This window comes from Opisthocomus hoazin, chromosome 7 (assembly GCF_030867145.1).
Source record: "Opisthocomus hoazin isolate bOpiHoa1 chromosome 7, bOpiHoa1.hap1, whole genome shotgun sequence".
NCBI classification, from domain to species: Eukaryota; Metazoa; Chordata; class Aves; order Opisthocomiformes; family Opisthocomidae; genus Opisthocomus; species Opisthocomus hoazin.
The window spans coordinates 131,923-157,682 of NC_134420.1; the positions used below are offsets into that span (position 1 = coordinate 131,923).

Sequence of the window (25,760 nt, forward strand, 5' to 3'; positions counted from 1 at the left end):
CGCAGCCTCCTCGCCATCCCGTGCCCCCGGCATCCCCCCATGTTGCCTTCCCTCTTGCAGGTCATGGAGGAAGGCAGGGCCACACCAGCATGGGGCACAACCCCAGCGATCCCCCCCAACTCCTCCTCATCCTCCTGCCACCTCCATCTCCTTCATCCCCAGCTCCTTCATCTTCCCCATGGCCTCCCAGTGGGTCCCATTCCCCCCAGACCTCCCACGCCACTGGGACCGACCCCTCCCTGTGGTGGGAACGAGGCAGCCCAGGCTCTCCGGTGAGGTTAAGCCCCACTGTCCCACCTTGCCCAAGAAGTCACATCATCCCAGTGCATCTCCCAGCCTTTTTATTCGCTGGGCAGCCAGCAGCCATTACATCCAGTCAGCATGAAAACCACAGCCCCAGGCAGCTGCGAAAGCTCACAGCATTCCCCTTCAAAGGGTAAGCGATGTGGCTGGGGCTGTTTAATCTGCCATGCCATTTCCAGACCTAAAGTAACCCCTGGAGGCACAAACATCTTTGTGGAGGGTCTCCCGAACCACAGCCTTCATTTAAAAGATCCTCTCTGTTACATTGTCTGAGCAGTTAAGAAATCCCCTCCTGCTCATAACCCCTCCAAACCCCCTGAAAAAGTCCCCAGGCAGTTACAGCAGAAATGCAACGCAAGAAAATGCAAGCCAGGCAGGAGAAAAGAGTCCAAGTGAAGGAGGTGAAGCCTTTCGTCTTGCAGCTGGAGAGCTGGTCCCAAGACTCCTTGCAGCAGGCTGTATTTTTCTGTCCCTTTACTCCTGCCTTGCCTCTGCAAGAGCCCCAAGGCAGCTTCTGTCTGCTGGAGGCAGCACCTGGCCATGGAAAGCTGGGCAGTGACCAAACTTCAAAAAAAATGCCAGCACTGGTGCAGCCCATGGAGGGTCACGGCCTCCAGGCCCTGGGGTGAGCAGCAAAGCTGCTTCTCAGGGGGATAATTCCACCCCCCAAGCAGACAGAACCCATGCCACCCCTGAGGCTCACCCCGCCTGGGGATCCCCACTCCCTGTAGGGCAGAGTGCGGCCCATGGCTCAGCTTCCCCACAGGGAAAGGGGCTCACAGGGAGCAGCACTAAAAGTATGAGGGGCCTGGGGGTTGACATGGCGCGTCCCATCTGCCCCCCTCCCTGAACAACCCCCGTCACTGTCAGCAGCTCTCCAAGGGGTGGGCAAGGAGACCCCTGCTATGCCCCAGTGGGACCCAAGCCCCCCTGCCCTGCACCCACCTTCAAGGGCTCTCAGATGGGCTGGGGGCCGTGCTGCTGTCAGGGCTGGGCTTGGCGAGCTGTCGCAGGTCCCGCATGGACCTGACAGCCCACTGAGCCAGCTCCCGCAGCACGCCCAGGCCCCGCAGCTTCTTCTCGAAGAGGCCGAGGTTGGGCGTGGGGGGGACCCCAGCCCTGTCCTCACTGGGGGGCCCATGGCTCTCCAGCCGCAGCAGCTCCTCAAGGTGGTAGGCAAAGGCTGAGACCTGGAGCAGGACGGCCGCCAGCGCCCGGCCCAGGCCAGCATCGGCCTCGCCCAGCTGCTCCCGCTGCTCCTCCAGCATCTGGGCCAGCAGGGCCCGGAAGGTCCGGTACGCCGCCAGGTTCTCCAGCAGCCGCTGGGTCCCTGTCTGCTCCTCCCAGCGCTCCACCGCTGCCACTGGCACCCCCTCCACCGCCGCCACGCTGGCCGAAGCGTCCAAGCCCTGCCGCTCCACCTGCAGGGGCAAGAGCAGCCGGAGATCGGTGGTGGCAGGAGTAAGGTGGGACCCCGCCCCGAGCCCCGGCAGCACTGGCTCCGGGGGCCCCAATTCGGCTTCGGTGCTGGCCAGGAGGCATTCAGGGCAGCACAAGGCCAGGTGCTCAGGGCTTGCCCCAGCATCAGCCAGCACGCCAAGGCCCGGACACCGGCAGCGTTTCATCCCCCATCTCTACTGTGGGCCCTTGCGCCTCAGCACCGCTGTCAGGAGCCCCCCAGACCCCGGCAGCAGCAGCCACCCCACCAGTGCTCCCAGCCCCGTGGGCAGCCGCAGAGAGCCACGCAAACTCACATAGGTGTCCAGGAGGTCAACGACATCCGAGCGCATCTTCCCAGCCAGGCGGATGCCTCGGCTGCACAGATCACGGCGCTGGAGGGTGGCTGAGGGGCTGTCTGCTGCCGCCATGGCCTGGGCAGCTGTCACGGGCACCAGGCTCAGGGCGCAGCGCCTGCCTGGCCCACAGAGGACAATCCCTTGCTGAGCTGGTGCATTCCAGCCGGGAGCTCCGCTCACACGTCCGCTGGCCTGGCTCTCCCCCTCTTCCGTGCCTGGGGCCTGGCACAAAGTTGCAAATTCCCGCCTCTGGGATCAACAGCGACAGATTATTTCCCTAATTCCCTCATGCTTCACCACTCCAAGCTTCTTGCCCAGAATGGTCTTGCCAGGTGGCAGCAGGCTCCCAGCACTGGCTCTGACCTGTTTCTCCCTCCCGGCCACACAGTGAGAGCAGGAGCATGCTAATCCGCCCCCCCCCCCCCAGCTCACTCACTCCAGAGCGCGGGAAACTGCTGCCGGGAAGAGGCAAGCAAAGCCCAGACATTGCTCAACATCTGAGCCTGGGCAGCAGGCTGGGGCCTGAGCAGGGCAGAGCGCTGCAGGTTTGCCAGGAAGGGACGGAGGGGAGCCCCAGGCTTGGGTTCCAGCACCAAACCCTGGCAGGAGGTTGCAGGGGCCTGTCCCAGCCGCCCCCAGCCCTCTTATTCCCCCACAGCTGCAGGGCACCCAGTCTAACCCCCTCTCCCAGAGGGGTCCTGCCCCAAAGGGGGACTGAAGGGAGGGGAGGAGATACCAGCCACACCAGGGCCATGCCTGCCACCCACCAGAGGTGAGCGGCATGCACCGAGACAAAGACAGCCCTTTCTGTCAGTTTGGTTTCTCCTCAGTACGTTTATTTTGGTTACATATCACCCAGATTAAGAGAAAAAACAGGAGTTGAAAAACAGCTTCCCTCTGGTGTCGCCGCACGCTGGGCCTCGCCCCTGCTCCCAGCCCCGCGGCCAGCCCAGCTGGCTACTGCACCGGGCGCTGCCGAGCCCGGGCCCCACGCCACCCCACACAGCCCCCGGCCCGCACACCGCTGCCGCGCCAGGAGCCAGCTAAGGGCCCTGCGCCCCTCTCTTCCCTCCCCTGGAGGAGAAAATAAAAAATAAATACAGGGGGGGAAAAAATACAAAAGTTTATTGCAAACTACTACAATAATTTATTGAAGCAAACTGCATGCGAGTGAAGGAGGGACAGCGAGGGGAGGAGGAGCTGCAGCAGGGCTGTGTCAGTTTCAGGGCTTCAAGGGGAGCGGGAAGGGAGCTACACCGGTCTCTCCTGCGCCAGGGATGAGCAGGCTGTGGTTAGAGCACAGATGGGCAACTGGCCGAGACGAGGAAAAGGAGAGCTATGAGAGGTGTGCGTGGAAGGACGAGGCAGGGAGAAGCCGGGATCAGGGGGGTCCAGGCCGGGAAGCAAACGAGCTGCTTAATTCTGCAGCCCAGAAACACGGCCGACTGCAAACTCATTGCTGCACTGGGGGCAGCTGGGGCAGATGCAGAATAAGGCAGCCTCCCTTCCCTGCCAGCCAGGTGCCAAGCGTTGCGTCACCAGGAGCAAGCAAGCCCTCAACTCAAAAGCATTTTAGTGCCATCTCTCAGAAAACAAAACCCCAAGCTCTCCGTTTAGTGTTCTGTGCAAGGCCCTGCCTGCTCCACACCTTCCCCGAGGCACAAACAGCAGCTCCAGCAGCACGGTCTGCAGCAAGCATGGGGACAACGCAACTGACCTGTACCGCACCAGCGCATCTGCCACCCACGGCCAGGACCCAGGGCTGGAGACGTGCCACCACACAACACGGCTCGGCCAGCCCCCAGTCTCCCTGTACAGAAGACCCACACTGCTGGGGCGTGAAACCATCAGAGCTGGGTTTGAACACGCCTCATTGTGCTGATTCTCTTTAGTCTGCAAGGGGAGACGGGCTGGCCACCCGAAAGCTTCCTGCTAGAAATCACAATAATTTGATCCAAGCAAGAAACTGGTTTAGTTTACACAGTACCACTGCAGACCTGACATGCACTGTCCCGAGAGACCCACGTTCAGGTACGCTCGGCCCCCACCCTTATGTCCAGGAGAGGCTTGCGGCTGGACACATCTCCTGCAGGCATGGGAGCCACGCTGCTGCCACGGTGCAAGAACGTGGGATGCCCCAAACCAGGGCACAAGGCAACCAGGGTTGCAAACTGCTCAGTCACGAACCACCCCAACACCAGAAGTGTTTCAACTTGCTCTGACAAAGATACCAGTGTAAGGGGGGAAAGGAGGGGGCAAATCAGGACAAATGGCCCAATAAAAGTGGATTTCCAGGCAGCACAGGGGACAGAGTGGGCGTTCAGAGTCAGTTTCCTGTAAGACATTTTCAGCTATATGCCATGTTTTATTGCCATTATCCAGACCCCAGATACCTGATTTTGCCTAGCTGCTGTGTGCTACAGACCAATTTAGCTGATCTTGTGCTCAGACAAGATACTTCACCTCTGCTCCCAATCCTATAAATCCAACCAAAAAAAAAAAAAAAAAAAAAAAAAAAAAAAAAGCAAAAACTCCAGCCCCCCAGGTTTTTCTTTACCTCTTGCAAAACCACAACGAATTCAAGGCCACTGAATCTTCACACAAAGTTTCAGACGAGAGCAAAAAGATCCAAGTCTCCACAGCAGACACATCATATCCTATGCAAACTTTTCCAAGGGCTCAGAGCTGTCCTAACCACACAGGCAGGCAACACTTAAACCGCCATGTTTCATGGAAAGCAGGGGTGTTTGCGCAGAAGAGAAAAGCTTTGAGAACACAGCTGCATAACACCCTCCCCCCAAAACAGGGTCAGGGAGAGAAGCTGACAGCCCCTTAGTCCCACGTCAGTCTATTGCATTGCATAAACAAGCCTGAGACAACCACATCCAGTCCCTGCTTCTGTAGCTTTGTCTAGACCTGGAAAGGAGAGGCAGAGTTGGATGAGGAGCACATTCCCCAGGGGCAAGCAGCTTACAACTGTCCTAAGTCATGAGAACAAGTTTCTGGCTAGTGATGTTCTTCCCTGAAAGGCTAGGGAGCAAGAGGGAGGCAAAACAAACATTTAACACAAGGAGCTCACCCCGATGTGGGAGGGAGGGTTCCATCACTGGAGCCAGCTGTTCCATCACTCACCTCATCCTCCTGCTAAAACGCTGCTGCAGAGACTCCCCACTACAAACAGGCTCTTCCTCTACTCTGGAAAAGCTGCAAGACACATCTGACTCCAGAAGGCTGCCTTCACCTCGACTCTCCCAGATGCTGTTACGATGGCACAACGCACTCCCTGCAGCTCGCTAGCGCTAAGGAGCCTAGTGGGAAACAGGCTGAACCCCTTCTACCCCCACCCCCTAAGAACACAAGTAAAAAATACCGACCCTTTTTTAATCAATAAATAAGGAATCTTGTTACCACAACACAAAAAAGAAACATGTTCAAAGTGCAAATTACTGTCGTCAAACTGGGATGCTCCTCCTTGCCTCTCCCACGCAGGGCTCCCGGAGCCCCCGGGCCTCTCCAAGCAAATATGATCTATGAGCCAGGGCGTTCCCTCAACTTCCTGCCAGAGCTGGAGCAGAGGAGCGTGGTGGGGAGAGGGACGTGCGCTGTTTCACAGCTCACCCTGCTGAGGGGGGGCCTAAAGTGCCAAGCCAAACTCCCAGCCCCGGGAGGAAGAATGAGACTGCAAGGACCAGAGTGCAGCGATGCATAGAAATTGGGACCAGGGGCAAGAAGGAGTCCTAAGAAACTTGTCCAGAGCACATCAAATGCTTTCTAGTTTGCCAGTGGGGACCACGTCAAGGAGCCAGAAAGACATCCGCTTTGGGGTAGAGCGAAGGGTTTCAGCAGTCCCCCCTTGCTCGGGAAATCCATCGCTCAATCCAACTTGCTCTGGTAACGGCAGCATGTGCCCCTTTCTACAAAGGAGCAGTGGGGAGAGAGAGCGGTGGTCGGGAGGAAGAGGATGTGCTGTGATCCACGCTGGAGGGGAGCAGACCTTTCGGTTATTTACTAGTATTGTAAGTTTTGTTTAACTTTTCTCTCTTTCAGTAAGCATCTCCTCTTTTTTTTTTTTCCTTTTAAATACAGAGTCCAAACTGTCCCAGCACCCTCATGCTCCCCGCCCACTAGGGTCCAGTGGAGTCTGAATCTTCAATGAGCACCTCCGTGGTGGCTCCCAGGATCTCTGTGTTCATGACCAGCCCTTCCGGGTTCGCACTGCTGCCGCCGCCCACAAAGAGCTTGCCGTCAGCCACCAGGCTCACGCGCTCTGCCCCACTACAGTATGTCTTCGGCACCCCATCAGGGCTCAGCAGCAGACAGTCTGCCGGGGCGGCACTTCCCAGGGGGTCAGGAAGAAGGGGGAGGCCCTGGCCATCAGTGGGCGGCGCAATGGCCTCAGCATTAGTGCCCAGGATGTCGGTGCTGGTGATCAGGGCACCCGCATTGGCAGCCAGTGCTTCAGCAATAAGCACTTCAGGGTGGCTCTTGGCTTTGTGGGCCACGACACTGTCCTTCTTCTCAAATTTCTTGCCACAGATGTTGCAGGAGAACTGGTAGAAGGAGTCCGCATCGTGCTTCTTCATGTGCCAGTTGAGGGAAGCCTTCTGCCGGCAGGTGAATCCACAGATCTCGCACCTGGGAGGGGAGAAGGGGGAGGTCACAACAAAGGGACATCCCCACACACTTGTGGGGACAGCAGTAGCAAAGAGGCAGCCCAGCAAAACAGCAAGGGCTCACTAAAATGGGGTGTCACCATAGCTCCATCTCTTCCAGTTTTACTTGCAGAGGGCTTATGTTCCTCAGATCTCTACTGAGAGACTGCCTCAAGGAGCAGGCGAGACAAGTGGCAGCTCAAACGCTCCTACAGGTGTGCGTTTAAAGAGAGCTGGGACACCAAGAACAGGTTCCAGCCCCGCCTTCAGAGCGGCTCCTGATCTCAGTGCAGTCCAAGCATGGGTGTATCCAAGGGCCCCTCGAAGCAGGACAGCAAAAGGCAGGCAGAGGTACTCACTGCAAAGGCTTCTCGCCCGTATGGATCATTCGGTGCACCGCCAAGTTATGAGAACTCTTAAACGCTCGGGCACAGTACTCACAGATGTAATCCCTTTGATCTAAAAAGCAACACCAGTTGGAGCATTACTCTCCCGCAGACCTGCTCCCTTTCCCAGCTGTCGCATGTTGCAGGTAAAGCTGCCCAAGAAGCAACAGAACTAGCAGTCCTGGGAGGCCAGCAGGCAGAGCAAAGGAGGAAGTGTCCCACAATACACACAGCAGCTGATCTGGAGAGCTAAGGCGTGATTACAACTCTCCTAAGAGCTAATTACACATTCTGATAAACACTGAAGGACTGGCAAATTAGGATAAAGCTCAACTCGGTTTATTCCTCTACAGAACCCTGGAGTGATACTTGCCAGGGGGTGAATTAAAAATTCCATAGCCTATTTCTTTAACTTCCTTTAAAGATGGTAATCCAAAAGGGAATAATACCCTGCTGCAAATCCATGCCACATGCCTTGGCTTCACTCTCCACAGAAGTCCTAGAGGCTTTTCCATTTCCCCCCGGCTCTGTTCACTGACCTGAGGAGGAGCTTGTATCTATCTCCCACCTCCATGTACCTGTGTGGTGTTTGGCATGCCGCAGGAGCTGCTTCTGGAGTCGGAAGAGCCGACCACAGGAGGGATGAGGACATACGTATTTTTTCTTCAGCAAGTGCTGGTACTTTATGTGATGCTATAAAGAAAGAGTGAAAAGTTGTACACTGTCTCTCTCTACATGGCTAAGAGCACAGCTGAGACATCTACCTCAGATGGCCCCTCAGCAGGCCACCAGACTTCCATCACTGACCAGACACCCTTATACCATGAACACAAAGGCTTTGATCTCCATTGAGAGAAGAACGCGAAATGAATGCGGACACCTAGCAACAGGACAGGTACAGAGACACACGTGGCCACCGCTGGCCACAACTGACTAAGTCTACCAAAAAGACAGCGTTACAAAAGAGTGCTTCAGTGCCAGTGGAGGATTAGCTGTGTGTTCCTAACAGTCCTTCCCTGCCCTCACACGTGCCATTCAGGAAGTGAAAAATCTCAACTAACCTGCAGGTAACGTGGGTGAGCCAAGACTGTGCCACAGCCTTCCATCTCGCAGCGGACATACTGGATCGGAGGCTTCTTCCTAAGAAGTCAGTAAGGAAACAGGCAGAGTGGTTAGCTGATGCATTGGGAGCCAGGGCAGCAGCAAGATAAACGAGTGCAGCCCGATGATGTGAGAACAAAGGATTACTGCTCCAATATTCCTGTTCGGGCTATGCTGACAGAGACTCTGTCCAAGAGTTGCCTCCACTCCCAGCACCACTTGAGGGCTCTCCCCAGAGAGAAGAAAACCCCAGGAGACACAGAGTTCCCAGAATCTTATCGTTGGGCAATGCCAGACTAGGGATCAACTCGGAAGGGGGGACTGGTTCAGCTGGAAGAAATCAAACCCACACCTACAGTGAGATGGGGAAAGGAAAGGCAGGAAGCCAAGGCATGGTGCTATTTTTTTCTTTCCTCTCTTTACAACAGGTTTCTATACTGTGCAAGAGAGATGGCTTTGAGACAAACAACATCTCTGTGTAGGACACAAGCGAAGCAAGTCTTCAGAGCAGAACTGAGTAGAGATAATCACTTACCTTCTCTTGGGCAGCCTTGGGCTCTTGTCATCCTTTCTCCTCCTTCCCCTCCTGTAACAGGGTTACAGAAACAGAATTGAAAGAAGCATCTTTACATTGGCGGCGGGCAGAGTTTTTGAAGTGTATGCTTTAAAGCAGGAGCATGCTGTAAGAAATACTACAGAACTCTTCTATGCTTTTAGGCTGAAGAGTAACACTGCACTCAGGAAGTCAGCTGCTCTGGCAAGTCAGCCACCTGCTCTGGATCAAAATGCCTGAAGAGTTTCTAAGGAGATGCTCTTGTAATAGATGGGCAGGTCCCCTAAAGAAGTTGCTAAAGTACCCTAAAGTTGTCGCTGCATTTTGCAGAAGTGCCACATCACACAGAAGATGGCTCCCTGTGGAGCTGTGGTCCCCATGTTTCTGACACCTGGGTGACACTCTTTTCTGCATGAAATTTGGTGGCATGTGGCAGTCCTCAAATCACCGTGCCTCTGCCAACATAATCAGGCTGCGGCTCAACGACTACCTGCTAGGTCTAGCATACAACACATTTTTGAACATGGTTGCCCAGCTCAAACGTGTCCAAGCCCACCATTCACAACTGTGCAGGTACCAGTAAACAGGTATCAGACAGCCACAGCCCAACAGGCTGTGGTGAGGAATTACCAACTCTTCTGCCACAATGGAGTGAGGAAGGGCTGTTTTAAAACCCCTCAATCAAGCATTACACTCTTCACATTCTTTCTTTTAAACCTGCAACTGTCCAAACAACTTGCGACATTATAATTAAATTAATCCCTTTCCAGGCTGCACCTCAGCACATGAGATTCTGCTCTCATAAGTTTCTGCTGCAGACAGCAAGCTACTACCTCATTAACTGCAAGCTCTAGAAGAATCAATCAAGTGCAAGCTGGAGGCAGATTCAGAGGAAGGCAACATTCTTGAGAAACAAATGCTTCATGTGGTTTGCTTTCACAACCCCGTCTATTTCCTAATACATTTTTTATAAACATGTAATTTTGCCAGCACAGTCCAGAATTGATGGTGCACCCTACTTCCTCCGCTCTGTTGAGTAACATTTTATACCACGTGAAAAAAAATCAATCTGCGTGACTAGGAAGAATGGGATTAATGATCTAGCAGATCTTTTACAGTCCTAAATTAACTACAGCAGCTTACACACCTGTCAAGACAAATGTATGCCCTGTCTGAGCAGACCTACACTTACATGTAAAATGTACCCTCCCAACCAATAGTTCTGCCCAGAACACCATGCCTGCTTGATCATATTGCTGCAGAGACACAGTAGATTGATGGAAGTCTTTTCTAGACTGTACCGAGACATCTTTACTGATAGCAAGACCATGCCAGTAATATGCTGAACAGGCACTCAGCATTCGAGCCAAGCCTTCAGCAGACACATGATTATGCACATCATAATGCACAAAAGTAGTATCTGATCCAGACAACACCACGAGCCCCAGAAAGCCATCTCTAACAGAAAAAAAAAAGTTCTAAAAATCTCAGCATCCTTACTTCTCTTCAATGTAAAGCAGCACTGCAGCAGCTTAGAAACAGCAAGAGAAACCAAAGCAAAGGTGCCCAGAGCCCCACGCTGCAGACCACCAGAGGGAGTCCCCTTGGTTCCAACTGCTCTCAGAGGAGCTGAAGTACAAAAACGGCTTCTTTTTTTTTTTTTTTTTTTACTCCTCACACTATCCCAAAGAATGGCTTTGACACAGACACATGAATCCAATCTACCTCAGTTGCCAGAAGGAAAGCTGCAGTGTTGAGTTCCAGTGACAGCACACCCAAAGGTTCTGACTCTCCACTCAAAGCACAACAGACTAGCAAAAGACTAGGTAGCAAAAGTTTGTTCTTTTATTCCTCCAATATCAGGGGGAACACAGCTGTTTTTCCTGAGCTCTGGTACGTTAGTCCCAAATGTGCAAAGAGGACACTTATCACATGACACACACAAGGTATTCCTGTGTCTGCCTCTAGGCACATGACAGAAGACATGTTGCCTTCTCAGACTGGCTTTCTAATACAGTTTAATCCACCTCAGACATCACAACAGAAACCAATTTTAAGAATGCTCTAAAGCATTTCACACTGTGTGGCCATATCCAGGCAGGCTGACTAAACCACAGTATAGAGAAAAACATGCTCAAACTAAATGAAAATACCAACTCATATTTTTCCTTGCTGAACATATGCAATATAATATGGAGCAGGACTTCTATGAGAACAGAAGGTTCTGTCCTATTATCGTTCAGGCCCAGAGGAAGAGGTGGGAAGTCAACAACAATAAACCACTGTTGTGCACTAGCACGAATGCAAAATACACAATACACACTGCTACATATAACTGCAGAGTTTTACTCACTTCCTTGGTGGTTCTTCATCTTCCTGGATCTCACTCTCTTCTTTCACTTCTACTTTAATCTCTTTCTGTTTCTCTTTTTCCTCCTTCACCTTGCTAGCTTTTCTCCTTTGCTTTGGCACTTCCCTACAAAGATAGAAATACAATGCAATACTCCAAGATCCTTTCTGTTGTTTGCTTTTTACAAAGATTTAAGCAAAAACTGGATTGAAGTTCAGGTCTATTTATCAAGTCCCACTTCTAAGCAGAAGTATGAACAAGGATTGAGGAACAACGTGGCAGTCAGCAGGGCTCTAAAGGCTTTAGCTCGTTGGAGAAGAACAGTCAATATTTAGAAAACACTGTGTCTAATGGGAGCCATTCCACCTTTGCAACTAGCATATATTCTTTGGGTTGTATTAAGCTCATTCAACTCAGATGTCACAATTTTTTTTGTCTAAAACCACAGTAAGTACATAATCCGATATACTTCTCTAGATGAGGCTTGTAGGTTTCATCTCTTGGATCATCTTTGAAGGGAACTTCTTCTTCACTGATGAGCATCTCCTCATCATCATCACTGCCGGAGAGAATGAGAACAGAGGATTTAAGCAGCAACAGCTTAAGCACTACTGCAAGAATATCCATGCATCATCCCCTAGGATGGGAAAGACACTATTACACAGCACTTTCTCACCCAGCCTGACTGGGGAAAGCTAACAGCTTGCACTGACTAAGGAGCATGATGACAGCCAAAACAGACAGGCTAGGCAGAACAGTCTCCTGTTGTGAACCCTAACTACAGCATCTGCTCCTGAAGGAATAAAGCTATCACGTGAAATGCCCAGATCAAAGCTTACTATTAATTTCTTCACAATATCTCCTGACATCCACAGACCATCTGCAATCCAGACTGAAAATGCAAAGGTCCAGGACCAAATGAAAACAGAGCTACTATCCGTCCCACAGATCCTTTCTCACAGAAGCTTTTATTTTGAAAAAACTCAGGCCCTCCTTTTCACTTCGAGAAATGAATGGGAAGAAATACCACAAAATAAAGAGCTTCCTACCTGATTCCAGCTGGAGACTGATGCTCCTCTGTGACCTCTGAAAGGAAAAGTTACCATTAGGTTTCAATCTGTGTTTGCTGCAGTGAGCTTATCTGTCTCAAGATACCTCCGTTGACATTCAGTGCCAGGAGTGCTGGTAGAAGAAGGTCCTCACCACCAAGCAGCACCACACCTGTACCAGCCACAGAGTCTGCACACAGCTCAAAGTTACGCCCACATCCAGCTCCCTTCAGAGGTTCCCCAGACCTGGCTATCTCCAGGCACTTTCACGCCAGGGCTTCCCACGTACCGTATTCAATCTGGTCTGTGTTTGGCTCTGACTTGCAGACGAGCTGCAGGGAACCAGTCTTGGATCTGGAGGCACGTGAATTCTCAGTGTCACGCTGGCGGGCTGCCGTTGCTGATCTGCTGCTACGCCAGCTTCTGCTAGGCCTGGCCGTGCTGACAGAAGAGCCATGGCTGAGGATGCTGGAGACTTCCTCCTCTTCCTTCTCTTCTTTGGGATCTGAAACACCCGTTGCAATCTCTTTAATTATACCAAAAAGCATAAATCCTATAATGAATTCACACTCCTCTCTCTTGCATGATGTCGAATAGCCTAACTGCCCCTGTCTACTGACAGGGAAGCCGCTACCTCTCATAGATTTGGAGCATAGCTCTGCCAAGCCAGGCAGGACAGACCCCAGGGCCTTACCTCAGCAAGCCTTCATTTAAAATTCTCATCACATTTCCTACTGCATCTAAGTAAAGACACAAATATTTAAAACCAGCTTACGTTTCCCTCTGATAAAGGCTTACAAGACAGTTATTTGCTGGCTCTGATCTGCTGTAAGCACTAAAAGATAGACACTTATAAACCTCAGCAACTGCTTTACAAAAGAGTAGCTTCAAAATTGGACCACGTGAAAAGTCTTGTTGGAAGAATCCTCCAAACACATATTTAATCAGAGCTGTACACCTGGTAATAACCCTGAGGAATCTGAGCTGGATGTTTCTGGTCTTATACTAGCGCAAAAAGCATCACAAGCAGTTAGCCTGACGTGTTTGCACTCACTTAATAGTTTCTACAGGTGGTTTCTTTTTGGCTGATCTCAATATGTTTTGGCAAGATAACAGAACTGGCTAAATGTCTATGTGAGCAAGTTCATCCCTTAAAAACTCAAGTTCCCCAAGTACAGTTCACTTCATCTCACTTTTTGGTGCTTGCTGTGACACTGGGTCTTAATAAACTCAAATGCCTTCTGAAATTTCACAAATGATGTGCTGAAGAAATTAATTCCAAGTAGCTAGCTATGCTCGGTACTCTAGGTTTGCCACTGCTTTAGTACACAAAGATACCCGCAGCACGCTGCAGGGCCTGTGCTCTAGACTAGGCTCTGACCTACTGCTTTTTACCCAAATACCTTCACACTGCTGTCCAGTTTCAGGTGGGTTTCTGCTGCCTAAGCACCAGTCAGCAGTGCCAGCAAGATGCCTGGGAGTTTATTAAGCACCCGCTGGCAAAGTCAGTGGACCGTCCTCCAAGGACTGGCTGGGAGCAGCTCTGCTGCACTGGGAGTCCCAGTGAAGAGCAAACTGGACATCAAGAGCCAGGAGCACGCCCTGGCAGCAAGGGAGGTCCACAGCATCGTGAGCACCATTTACAGGGGCACAGTCAGGAAACAGAGGGACACTGTTGATCCCCTTTAATCAGCACCCATTAGACCACATTTGGATTCCCCCTCCAGTTTTGGACTCCCACAAGAAGGTTGTCAAAATGTTTGAGCAAGTCCAGAGGGGACCACCAAGGCGGTTGCGGGCTGAAACACACAGACTGTGAGAAGCAGCGGAGGGAAATGTGTTTGTTCAGCCTGGAGATCAGAAAACCCCGGGGGGACATAACAGCAGCATTACAACGTACAGGCAAGTTATCAAGCAGCCCAAACCTCCTTGCTGAGGTACACAGCAAGTAGATGAGGGGCAGCGGTCATCAGCTGGAACAGGGAGGTCTGGAGAAAAAGCCTCTTTCCCCCAAGAGGACAGCTAAACACTGGAAGTGGGGCCCAGCAAGGCTGTACAGCCTCTACAGAATCATAGAACGGTTTGGGCTGGAACGGACCTTTAAAGTCCTTGAAGTCCAACCCCCCTGCAGTGAGCACGGACATCTTCAACTGGATCAGGTTGCTCAGAGCCCCGACCAACCTGTCCTTGAATGTTCCCAGGGATGGGGCATCGATCACCTCTCTAGGCAACCGTTCCAGGGCCTCACCACCCTCGGCATAAAACATTTCTCCCTTCTATCTAGTCTAAACCTACTCTCTTTTAGTTTAAAACCATTACCCCTCGTCCTATCGCAACAGGCCCTGCTAAAAAGCCTGTCCCCATCTTTCTTAAAAGCCCGCTTTAAGTACTGGCAGGTTGCTCTAAGGTCTCCCCAAGAGCTTTCTCTTCTGCAGGCTGAGCAGCCCCAGCTCTTTCAGCCTTTCCTCCCAGCAGAGGGGTTCCAGCCCTCAAATCATTGCTGTGGCCTCCTCTGGCGCCGCTCCAACAGCTCCAGCTCTGTCCTGTGCTAAGGGCTCCAGAGCTGGACACAGGACTTCTGGGGGGTCTCATCAGAACAGAACAGAGGGGCAGAATCCCCCCCTTGCCCTGCTGCCCATGCCGCTGGGGATGCAGCCCAGGGCACGGTTGGCCTTCTGGGCTGTCAGTGCACATTACTGGGTCATGTCCAGCTTTTCACGCACCACTACCCCCAAGTCCTTCTCAGCAGGGCTGCTCTCCAACCCTTCATCCCCCAGCCTGTATCGACATCACGGATTGCTCCGACACATGTGCAGGACCTTGCACTTGGCCTTGCTGAACCTCATGAGGTTCACATGGGCCTACCTCTGGAGCTTGTCCAGACCTGATCAGAGAGAGCCCTGAGCAACACGATGCGAACTCTGTATTGAACCTGTGCTAAGCAGCAGATATCCTGACATCCCTCCCAGCCTCAAATCTCTGTTTTTGCATCAGGCCTTTTGAACCAAATGATCCTTTTACTTCTAGCATGTAGTTTGTGGGACTCATTCCCCAATCTTTGATTAACAGGGTGGGAATAATCAACATTTGACTGAAAAATATCTGACTGGAATATAGCACGTGAGGCATCACAGTTTTGTTGTAAAACAGCAACCAAGTCTGACGTCTTGCGTGTATAAAGCCCACTTCATCAGAGCATGAACTACTTTGGCTCCTTTCTGGCTTCCTGATTTAGCAGATCATGTGAACTATGACTGCTTTACACTTTAAATCCTAATTGTGAACATCCTCAGGGGTTTTTTGAATGATAAATTGAATCCAAAGCCACCCGAAATCATGCTCTAGAAATTCCCCCCTCAAATGCAACCATGCTACCAGTGTTAGCACACACTGCTGCTCTTGAAAGAGGCTTACTTCCTCAGAAGATCAGGTATTCAGATGAGTTCTTAACAAGAGATAGTATTTTTAAGATTAGACTTATGGAGTTGAAACAAACCTCCCTCAAAATACATTCCTACAAAGTACACCACTCACCTAGCAATTTTGCTTCCTTTCTCTGCAATGGAGGTGTTTAATAAGCCTTTCCCCATGACTTCTCCTTTTTACCTCTTCCTCTACTTCATCGTGCTTGTCTACAGATTCATTGCATTTTTACATGCTGTGAATACCTATCTACCTCCAAAAAAACCCATAGTTAGGAGAAGCATCAAATATTTTCTTTGCAGAACTCATAAAGCAATAGAGAGCTATTACTTGAAAATCCTTATAATTCTACACCCTCCCAACCAACAGGGGACAGAGGTCCCTATACAAGGGTCAAAGCTGCACCAGGAAATTTGTATCTGCAAAGTACTAAGTTGCACTATCAGCTGGAACCAGCACTCACCAAGGCTTTGTGCAAAATCTAAAATCGCAAAAGCCCTAGATTTTTAATAAAATTTTCACCTGTTTTCCACAACTAAATTCCTTTTTCCTTCACAAAAACAGTTTTCTGATGAATCCAGCCTGTCTCTCAAAAGACTAAACAACAACAAAACAAACAACAACCAAACAAAAATAAATACACCCCCCCCCATTAAATACAGAGACAGCAACTGGCTTAGGGAGAAAAGCAGCACTTCCTTCTCCTGCTGCTTTCTTGTCTAACACACCTAACCTGACATTAGAGGTAATCACAAGCCTGTCACTGGAGGTGTTGCAATTTAAACTGCGTTTGAGGGTTCCTCCCCAAACCTTTACTGTTGGGCAGAAATTAATAGGACTTACATTTGCATTTAGGTTAGGAACATGGCTGCCCTTGTCTCTCTATATGACCAGCGGAAGGAGTCAGGAGATGCCTGCCTCTTCCAACCGACTACACAGGGACCTCAGGGTTATCTTCAGTCCTGTCTTGGGTACCACACTTAGCCTGGTTAAATCCAGGCCCTGCAGATTAATACAGCATTATCCCTCTCCTCTGACAAATGTCTTTACACAGAAAGCCACAGTCTTCAGTCAGCAGGATTTGGCTAGTGGCATAAAGAAGCAAGAGAAACCAGATACAGGGAATAAACCTTGCTATTACTGATAACCAGGCTCTGCTCTTCCAACAAAAAAAGATGCTGCTTGAATATCTTGAGACTGACACACAGGAAAATTTTAAATTAGAAAGGCTGTAGTCAATTCTGCATTTAAAACTGTATAAACATGTCAACACCACTAGCTCCGGCTAGCCACAAATTCTCTGGAAGCTTCATGTCCTCCCAGAAGACGGACGGAAAATGGATTATAGGCCAACATCCTGTTATTTCGTTGCAAGTGTCAACAGTGGTGATGGACACCAGGTCATAAGACCTCAGACTCCAGGAGGACAAAAGAACACAAGACACAATAGGTACCAAGCCTCCCCCAGCGCAAAGCAAAAAGAAGCTTTGAGCATTTGCTTTTCAGATCAGCTGCTGCAAAACGAATTATGTGCTTTCCTTCTGGCAGTCTGCTGGCCCAAATCACATTTCATGGAGAGGGGGCAACTGAAGCTACGACTTGGCAAGAAATGCCCCCATGCTCACACTCCCCTGCAACTCTCCAGTACCGACCTTAATTACTATCCACCTCATCCCGTAGCCTCTGCAGAAGTCAGTTTCAGGAACCGCGTAGATGCCTGCATCTTACAGGAAGTCATTCAGAAGAGATGGGGAAAATCCACTTTCTGCAGTCCCACCAGTCCCTTTGATCTTTTGGCTCCTGGGGTTCTTCCTACCTTGAACTATCCCCCAAGTCACTTAATAAAAACCAGCTTTCATTCTGAGGTACTTCCACCATTCTGCTGATTCTTCCCAACGACCTTTAAACTTTACGTGTTTTCTGCCCTGGACACTGTTTAGATTTGAGTGATGGTACACAAGAGGCATCAAATATCCTTCAATCTTAAATTTTGTGAAGAAAACACCAGTCACTGGGAGAAGCAACAAGAAAAGGAAACATGGGAGAAAACTAGCTACAAAGTTGTAGCTCTGTTCCAATTGTTTAGACAATCAAAAGACAAGGCTTTGGGCACTGCTCTGCTTCTTAACAGAGCTCACCCCAGTAACGCCCCATCTTTACTCAGCACGCCAGTCAGCACAGATTCCCATTTCAGACGCGCAGCAGAAACGCATTCTCATTCACACTCGAATTCTGCCCCCAGAGCACTGCACGCAGGGTTACCAAACCAGTGAAAGCATCTCTGTCTCAGAGCCCACACCATTTTTCTACATATACCAGTGCTGCCGCGAACTGAAACAAAAGGGATAAATACCAAAGCTTGTCCACTGCCTCCCAGACCAGGAGATAAACTCACCCTTAGGAGTGCCAATTCCTCCCTATATCATAAATCCACTTTGCAGGCAGGATACTTGCAGGAAGCCACAGAGACTGGCACTCGTGCTTTCTCATGCTTTGTTTCTTGCTTCATGTACAGCCACATTGCTCCCTGGCCCCACAACATTTTCTTCACAGGACACTGTTCCAAGAACAGGGTGCTTACTGCTTCTGTTTTACATCACTGGATGCAGCAAGTGTTAAGAGCATGTCTGGGTAACTGACAGCAAGCCAACAAGGACCTGAGCAGTAAATACGCATATCCCACAGCCGACACCTCCCCGACCTCCTTTCCAAGCACTGCAGGAAAACAAAGTCCCAGGCATATATCAATTACTCATTGCAAAGGGCAGAAAGGGAAAGTCCAAACCAACTGCATTTACTTCCTGAAGTAGTAGTCGCTCCATCACAGAACTTGCATGATCATGCGGTGTCTGTCCACCGCTCCCCTTCTACCCCTGTTCCTCTAATCACTTGTGGATGCAATAGCGACGTTGCTCTGTATTTTGGGAGGGATAAGCAGGTAGCCAGAGAACGGAGACCCGAACCACCATTCCCCACAGAAAGGGTGTGCAGCAGTAACGCTAGTACAGATGCCATTTTGCAAAGTCGGCAGCACTGCTGGGAGATGCTGCTGTCCTCTGGTTTCACCAGGGACAAAAGATGGAAACCCTCCAGGAGCAGAGCTTCTTGCTCCTCCGGCTTACAGCACAACTCGTAGACTTGGCACAAAGCAGCCTCTTACAACTGTCCTGCTATATTTGCATCTCAAAAATCCACTCAGTTACTCTCAGAACCGGGAGCTGTTTGCTACTGCACATCTGCTTTCACCGGCCACACTGGTTCAGGCGTTCAAGCTTTTGTTTACCAACCCCTTTTGGCCTGCAGCTCAGAGGTAAGCTTGTTGCAGTAACAGATTCCTCTCTGGTTTTGACATCGCAACAGTAACAAATACCCATGCCACTTCATCTCTCCTTGATGTATAGAAAAATGAAACTTTCAACTGTTAAAATTAACACTTTGTTGATTACGAACAAATTTGCTAAACTTTGATTCATGCAGCATTTGAAAGCATCCTACTAACCCTGCAAAGTAGACACTTTCAGAAAATATCCATGTACAATTAAGTGCAAGGAAAATAAACCAGGAATTAAGTTACAAAACAATTATTATGAAAATAAATGCAAACAGATACATCTCAGACTGCGACTCAGATTTAACATAGTAACTATACAATAGACAAGGCAGTGAACATATAATATTGTAATGGCAGAGACAAAAATGAAATTCGAGAAAAAAATCCTAGTGTAAACCTCTACCCAAGTGGCTCTGCCCCCCCACCAAAAGCTGTGAATTTGTGCATATGGGACACACGAAAATCTTCATAGGAGTCAAAGTGGGTTTGGCTATTCCAAGTTATTTGAATTCAGCAAATTTTAATAAGGTTTGATTTTAAGTAATGACATTTCTTTCTCAAAACACTGACAAAGTCTTAGGGGAAAGCAGTCCTTACCAAAGAAGTATGAAGGTTTAAGAAAACAAATAAAAAGGTGTAATGCGAGTTATCTATGATACAAAACCATTCTGTACAACTAGAGTCCTAAAGCTTTCCATCCTTTTTTTAATCTGCGGAACCTTACAGTTTTTCTAGCAGTTGAAAGGGGACTGCTACAGCACAAGCTCGTATTTCCCACTCATTTCATTTCACAGTCCCTGCAGAAACAACTCTCTGACCTCCCCCCTCTCCCGAGCCTTCAAATCGCAGCTTGAAAGCCACCATGGTGGGAGAATGGCTGCAATACCAGCCACCCACAAAGTGCATTACAGCAGCCTTGTATGGAAAGACCAGGGGGGGAATTATCACTGAAGAAATCACGAAGATAGTTCTCCACACTTGTGAATATCTAACAAAAGTATTTCACACATGACTAACGCACAGGTTCTTTTACCACATGCTAAAAAAGTGTGTAAATACTGCTGGCTTCATCCTCTTGCCCACACTGTGCAAAAAAACCCCTGTGACTTGAGAACAGACTTCCAAAGAGGTGACTCTCCATGCACGTGGCACTGCATCTCTTTTGATCGCATCTTTAAGTAAATAAAGGCTTCACGTGGTCCTGTTTCACCTCTCCAACAAACTCTTCTTTCTACCTTTTAACATCATGACTACACAGCTGCGTACCTACATGCACTTAAAGAATTACACTGGACCTCATTCTCATCATTGCAAAAAATGCATCAATACCAATATAAAGTCGCAAGACAAAAACATGCAAGAAAAATCACTTGCATAAACAAGAGTCTACACTGGGTATTTTTCAGCTGCGTGACACAAGCAGAGCAACATTAGACACGGAGATTCAGTAATCGGAGTGCTCATGTATGGCATATTATGTTTGTACAAATGCTTCCAACCCCACCCTCTTTCTTCTTCTTACTGTGGGAGAAGTAATCTTGCAGCCCGCAGCTCTAACATCTCAAAGACAAAGCACGTATGTTCTGGGAACACAGTAAGGCAGCGGCTCTACCTCCAAGCACAAACCTAGCATCTTTATATTCAGCCACTACTCCAACACTCCCTCCAGAATAGCTACACATCCTGTTTTTTCAACTGTGATCGAAAGATTTCATTCAAACTCTTAAAAGTGGTTATTAAACAGCAGAGGTAAAATCTTACCAAAAGGTGGATAGAGTCAGAAACTGGTTTGGGTGTAAAATTACATCAGACAAGCATGTTTTGTTTGACTGTTAACATGACTTTAAGAGTCACAGTTAGCACTGAATTTTTAATCCAGTGATGGAAGGACATGAAGTGTATTCATTAAATCTATATTCCAATAATTAAAATTATTCAAGCCTAACTAAAATGAAAATTATTTCCACGAGAATATACAGTGTCATGGGAAGTCAAATGTCAATTACACTACGCAGTCTGACTCTAGCTACATGAATTCATTTATAAGACGAGATTAAATGCTCTACTTACATAACTAATATTTCTACAGAAACACATTAGAGAAATATTGCAATTGCATGACTAAGCAGACAAGACAGGAAATACAATCGCTACAGCTGACTTTGCAACTGCCTTCGTGCACACTAGTACAGTAACAATCACATACTAATTCTGACACGATACACACCCTTGACTTTAACCTTCCCGTAACCTCCCCATCAGACCCACACAGTCAGACCTTCGTGCCTGCGCTCCCAAGTCGACGAGCAGAAAAGCCTTCTGATCCCACGGCACTACACAGAAGAATGTAAGACTCGGCAAGACACTTCCATTGTTACAGCCTCTCAGTTACAATTGATAGCACAAACTTAGCCATCACCTCTAAGCTTTTTTTACCAGCAGCAACACTGGTGATTTTAGTTCAAAATATAACCCCAAACATAAGGTAACAAAATTTACTGAAGTAACTTTGGTGCAGCAAGTTTTACATTTGTCCGACAGATACACAGCATGTGTCACCAGGTACACCTCACTTCCACAGGCCATTTGCCCTGTGTACGGAGGCTAACAGTTATGGCTGAGCTCATGCAAATTTAATATTCTAAACTGGATTTAGTATTTTATAGTAAAGGATAGCAGTATAATGCAAATCACCATGCAGAAATAAATTTCTTGTCAGAACACACATCAGAAAACACTAGCACCAAATTCAAAGCCTTCACCAGGACCACTCAGCAGCTGTACTGGTTTTCTTCCTCAACCCAGCTCCAGCAAGGGGTGAAACAACAAATGCTATTTTACTTTCCAGGATCACCGAGGACCCCTAACTACCAAAAACCCTCCTGTGCAAGGAAAGCTGCAGTTTGCTCTACACCTGATTGGGCTTCTCCAAACATTTTATTCTAAAGGCCAAAAGGCAGGATTGGGAGGGAAGCTCCTCTCCTGCATACTGCATGATCTGTCCGAGGAAGACGCTTTATTCAGTCTGTTTCCACATCTTCCCCAATAAGCACAAGTGTGCAGCAAGGACTTCATCCAGTGCACAGCCGGGACACAGAACTACAGCTTTCTCACTTCTGCATTTTTAAAGACCAAAAAACAGACAAGAAACAAACAAACAAAATCACTGAGGCAGATTTCCTTTGGACTAGAAGTAGTCATCACTTCTCAGTGCCAATTTCCATGCAAACATTCATGCCATCCATTTTGGCTGCAAGTCTAATCATAAAAAAGACCCCAAGAAATTTAATATAAATACTGCTTCCACCCTCACCTTCAAGGACAGTCGAATCTCTCGGAGCCCAAAACTGAAGCCCAAAATGGCTAGAGTGCAGACAGCCACCAAACTTGGGAAATTTGAGACTGACATTTGCCATTTCCAAGCACGTCTCAAGAAGCTGGGGTAAAAATGGAACTAATCTGCTTGTTTTCCACCACTACCACGTAAACCTTTCTGCTTAAGGGTATCCAAACCACTGAGAATCATCATTAAAATGTGATGTTAATACTATACATGTATTAAGTGACAACACCATGCCTTTTTACACATTTCAGCATCTCTGCTTTGACCTAAAAGGCTGAAGCTGTTACAATAGTCTGCCCATCATTTATGCGGTAAGAGGTAAATGCACACAAGTGGGGTCTGTGCTAAACACACATCGGTTAGTTCTGCTTTGGTCTGCAAAAATACACCTTGCTGGCTAGAGCTGTGATGGATTTCAACACCCAAATGAAATAAAGCTACAGACTTGTACGAATAATGTTAAAGAGTTACAGAATTACGAGCATGAGGGCAGCCTTCGAGACACAATTGCCTGCAAACGAACTGAACAGCTCCAGCAGAAAGGTGAATTAATTTGCACAGGTGTATGATCTTCTTTCCTCACCATTTCATTCTGTGACAACTCTCTAGTGCCAGACCAAAACCAACACTACGCAAAGCCTTTTACTTCGAACTGTTTCAGAAGTCATCACTGGGTAAAGAGCAAAGCCCTCTAACATTTTTTGTTTGTACCAGAAGCTGTTAAACAGATGCACAGAGTTCACACAGTTTGCATTGGAAGAACAAAAGTTCTGTTCCTGGTCGCAGCTCCCCACAGTTGGGGCTTTCTTGATTAGAGTCATTAAGCTACTCTTTCCCCTTCAAAACTTTTCTCTTTCATCCCTGAAGACATAAGCATAAAAAATTCACCATCCACTAAAGCTAGAAAAGGATAAGGGTAAATATTTGAATACTCTTATTTACACGTATCTTTCACATGTGTCTCAAGGACCTACACCTATATTTGTGATGGCAACAGAACAGATGAGAGCCCAGGTTTTGCCAGCTACTCAGGATCACCGTGTAATCAGAGTTGTCAAGCTGCGGTGCAGCGTGGCCTCCACTTCTGATAGCGAAGTGATACCCTAGTGGTTATTTGGGAGAATAAATTCTCCCTCGTTGGGCACGTGCACATAGCAGCAGCAGCTTAATGTAGTTCCACAATCTTGAGAGAGACCTTGGAAAAAAAATGCATGTCATCAAGCAACAAAACATTCTTTAAAAGGCAGATCCAACAGGGCTACCTTCATGGGAAAGCCCTGACTTTCTAGATGAAATACAAGAGTAGGAGCGAATAATTCAGCTCTTACCTTTACCAGCTGCTTTATCCGTCCACCTGAAAAAACACAAAACGCAAAGCATAAGAGACAGCTTCTATGGCACAGTGGCAGAAACAAGTAACTGAATGATGTGGAGAAGGAGCCCTAGTTCTCAGTTGTGGACAGACCCATCGCCTTGTTCTCAGATCCCTGGTTTCAACCCCTGATACCAACACGGATTATTTAATCCTGAAAAAGCTTTGGTGAACTACAACAATACATCAGCAAAAGCCCGGTTTTGCCCATAACAGTTATGTCCAAACCAGAGGGACTTTGCCATTAGAACAAGGCAGGTCAGCTCCATTACCAAACACCCCAGGCGCACACGTGCTCATGGCTAGTTTCCTACTCCAGAAATAAAGCAACAGCGAGATGCAGTCCTCTCCCAACGGGAAACTAAATCCTGCCACCTCCTTCCCCGAGCCCCTTGGCACACGGGACCAAAACCAGCTGGGGACTGCGGAGCGCCGAGGAAGGCGGCAGCTCGCCCCGAGAACGCTGCGCAGCCGGCGGCTCACGGTCTCGCTCACCACCGAAGGCACGCCCGCTGCAACAAGCCGGGCGGCCGGGAGCAGGCAGCACTCGGGACGCCGCCATTCCTAGGCAGAGACCGGCGCGGCCAGCCCATGTCCGGCCCCAGCTCGGCCCGGAACAAAGAGGCGGAGGCGCGGGACACCCCGCGACGGGAGGCGGGCCCCGGGGGCCTATGCGACGCTCGAGCGGGACAGGGGAGAGGCCGCCCGCCAGCACCCCACCCCCAGCCCCGACCCTGTGGAAGGCGGGGGCCAAGGCCATCTCCGCAGAGCACTCACCCGGCCCGGGAGGCCTTCCTGGCCGCGGGCGGCGTCTCGGCGGCGGGCTGCTCGGCGGCGGGCCGGGCCCCGGGACTGCTCCGCCGGCGCCGCGGATACTCGGCCTTACGGCGGCGGGAGACGGCGGCAGCAGCTCCCCCGGCGGCCGAGGCGGCGGCGGCGGCGGCGGCCCGGCTACGCTCCCGGCCGCCCCTCAGCACCCGGCTGCCGCCGGACTCCTCCCCCTGATCGGCGGCGGGCGGCGGCGGGCGGCGGCGGCCCGAGGACAGCGGCCTCTCTGCCGCCGCCGGCGGGCCCTGGGCCGGCGGCTGCTCCTCGGCGCCCCCCGGCTGCTCGGTGCCCGCCGGCATCGGGGCGACGAGCGGCGGGGCCGCGGCGGCTGCTACGCGCTCCTCCCTCCCGCCCGCCCGCCAAGCCTTCCCCCGCCCGCCCCGGCCGCGCCCAATCACCGCCCACCTTCACGAGGGGGCCGCGAGGCGACCCACCTCCTCCGCGCGCCCGCCAATCCGCGGGCGGGACGCGACAGATGGCCCCACCCCCAGCTCCGCCTCCTCGCCGCGCTCCCGCCTTTCTGCGCCGCTCGCGCGCCGCCCAGCCAATGCGCGACCCGGCTGCGGCAGGGCTCGTCCCCCTCGCTGCCGCGCGGCCAACCAGCAGGCCGCTCCACGCGCGTGCCACACCGCGCAGGCGCTGCCGCGCTCGCCGTCCAGCTTCCCCCCCCCCCCCCGCCCCCCCCCCGGCCGACCCCGCCGCGGCGCCCGCCCGAGCGCGGCCCCTTCGGCTGCTGTTCCGCCGGCCCGCCCGGCTCGCTCGGCCGCCACGCGGCTGCCGCCCGGCCCTCGGCACCGCCGGGCTCCCTACCGCCGCCGCTGCCTGCGCCCCTCCGGCTGCCCCCGGGTCCCCTCGCCCCGCGGGCGAGGCCTGGCAGGGGAAGCCGCTCGCCACCCGCCCCGCGCAGCCGCTCCCTGCTGCGGGGCTGCGGCGCCGCTCGCAGTCCCGGCGAGGCCTGGCGGCGGGGCCCGCTTTTGGCTGTCGCTTCTCCTTTAAGAAAAAAAAAAAAACAACGCCCCGTCCGGCGGCGGGTGAAAGTCGGTGACAAAATGGCGGCCGGCGCAAGGGGGGCGGGGTTGGCGGCCGGCGCTCCGCCCACTTCCGCGCAGCCGCCGCGCATGCGCGCCGCCTGCCGGGAGATGTAGTTCTGGAGGCCGCGGGGCCGCTCCTTCCGCGGGCCGGGGCCTGGAGTACCCCGGCGCCCGCGGCATTTCCGTGGCCGATGAGCGCAGCCGTCACGGACGGCTGCGGGGCCTGTGCCGACATGGCTCCC

The 25,760-nt window shown here is 50.7% G+C and overlaps 2 protein-coding genes across 4 annotated transcripts; both read right to left on the reverse strand.

Moving 5' to 3' along the window:
- Window positions 1–367: 367 nt before the first annotated feature.
- Window positions 368–2,346, reverse strand: CNTF (ciliary neurotrophic factor). 3 transcript variants are annotated; one of them, XM_075426118.1, is made up of 3 exons: window positions 2,058–2,254; window positions 1,249–1,724; window positions 368–794 (listed from the first exon to the last, which is right to left on the reverse strand). In XM_075426118.1, the coding sequence occupies exons 1-2, from the start codon at window positions 2,169–2,171 to the stop codon at window positions 1,251–1,253; spliced, it is 588 nt and encodes a 195-aa protein (XP_075282233.1). In that variant the 5' UTR covers window positions 2,172–2,254; the 3' UTR covers window positions 368–794; window positions 1,249–1,250. The 3 variants fall into 3 exon arrangements, with proteins under 3 accessions (XP_075282233.1, XP_075282232.1, XP_075282234.1); XM_075426117.1 differs by having other exon boundaries at window positions 368–837; XM_075426119.1 differs by having other exon boundaries at window positions 368–1,724; window positions 2,058–2,346.
- Window positions 2,347–3,197: 851 nt separating this feature from the next.
- Window positions 3,198–24,786, reverse strand: ZFP91 (ZFP91 zinc finger protein, atypical E3 ubiquitin ligase). Its single transcript, XM_075425694.1, has 11 exons — window positions 24,437–24,786; window positions 23,616–23,641; window positions 12,480–12,695; window positions 12,191–12,227; window positions 11,611–11,700; window positions 11,145–11,267; window positions 8,774–8,824; window positions 8,199–8,277; window positions 7,716–7,830; window positions 7,111–7,210; window positions 3,198–6,734 (listed from the first exon to the last, which is right to left on the reverse strand). The coding sequence occupies exons 1-11, from the start codon at window positions 24,784–24,786 to the stop codon at window positions 6,224–6,226; spliced, it is 1,698 nt and encodes a 565-aa protein (XP_075281809.1). The 3' UTR covers window positions 3,198–6,223.
- Window positions 24,787–25,760: the final 974 nt, after the last annotated feature.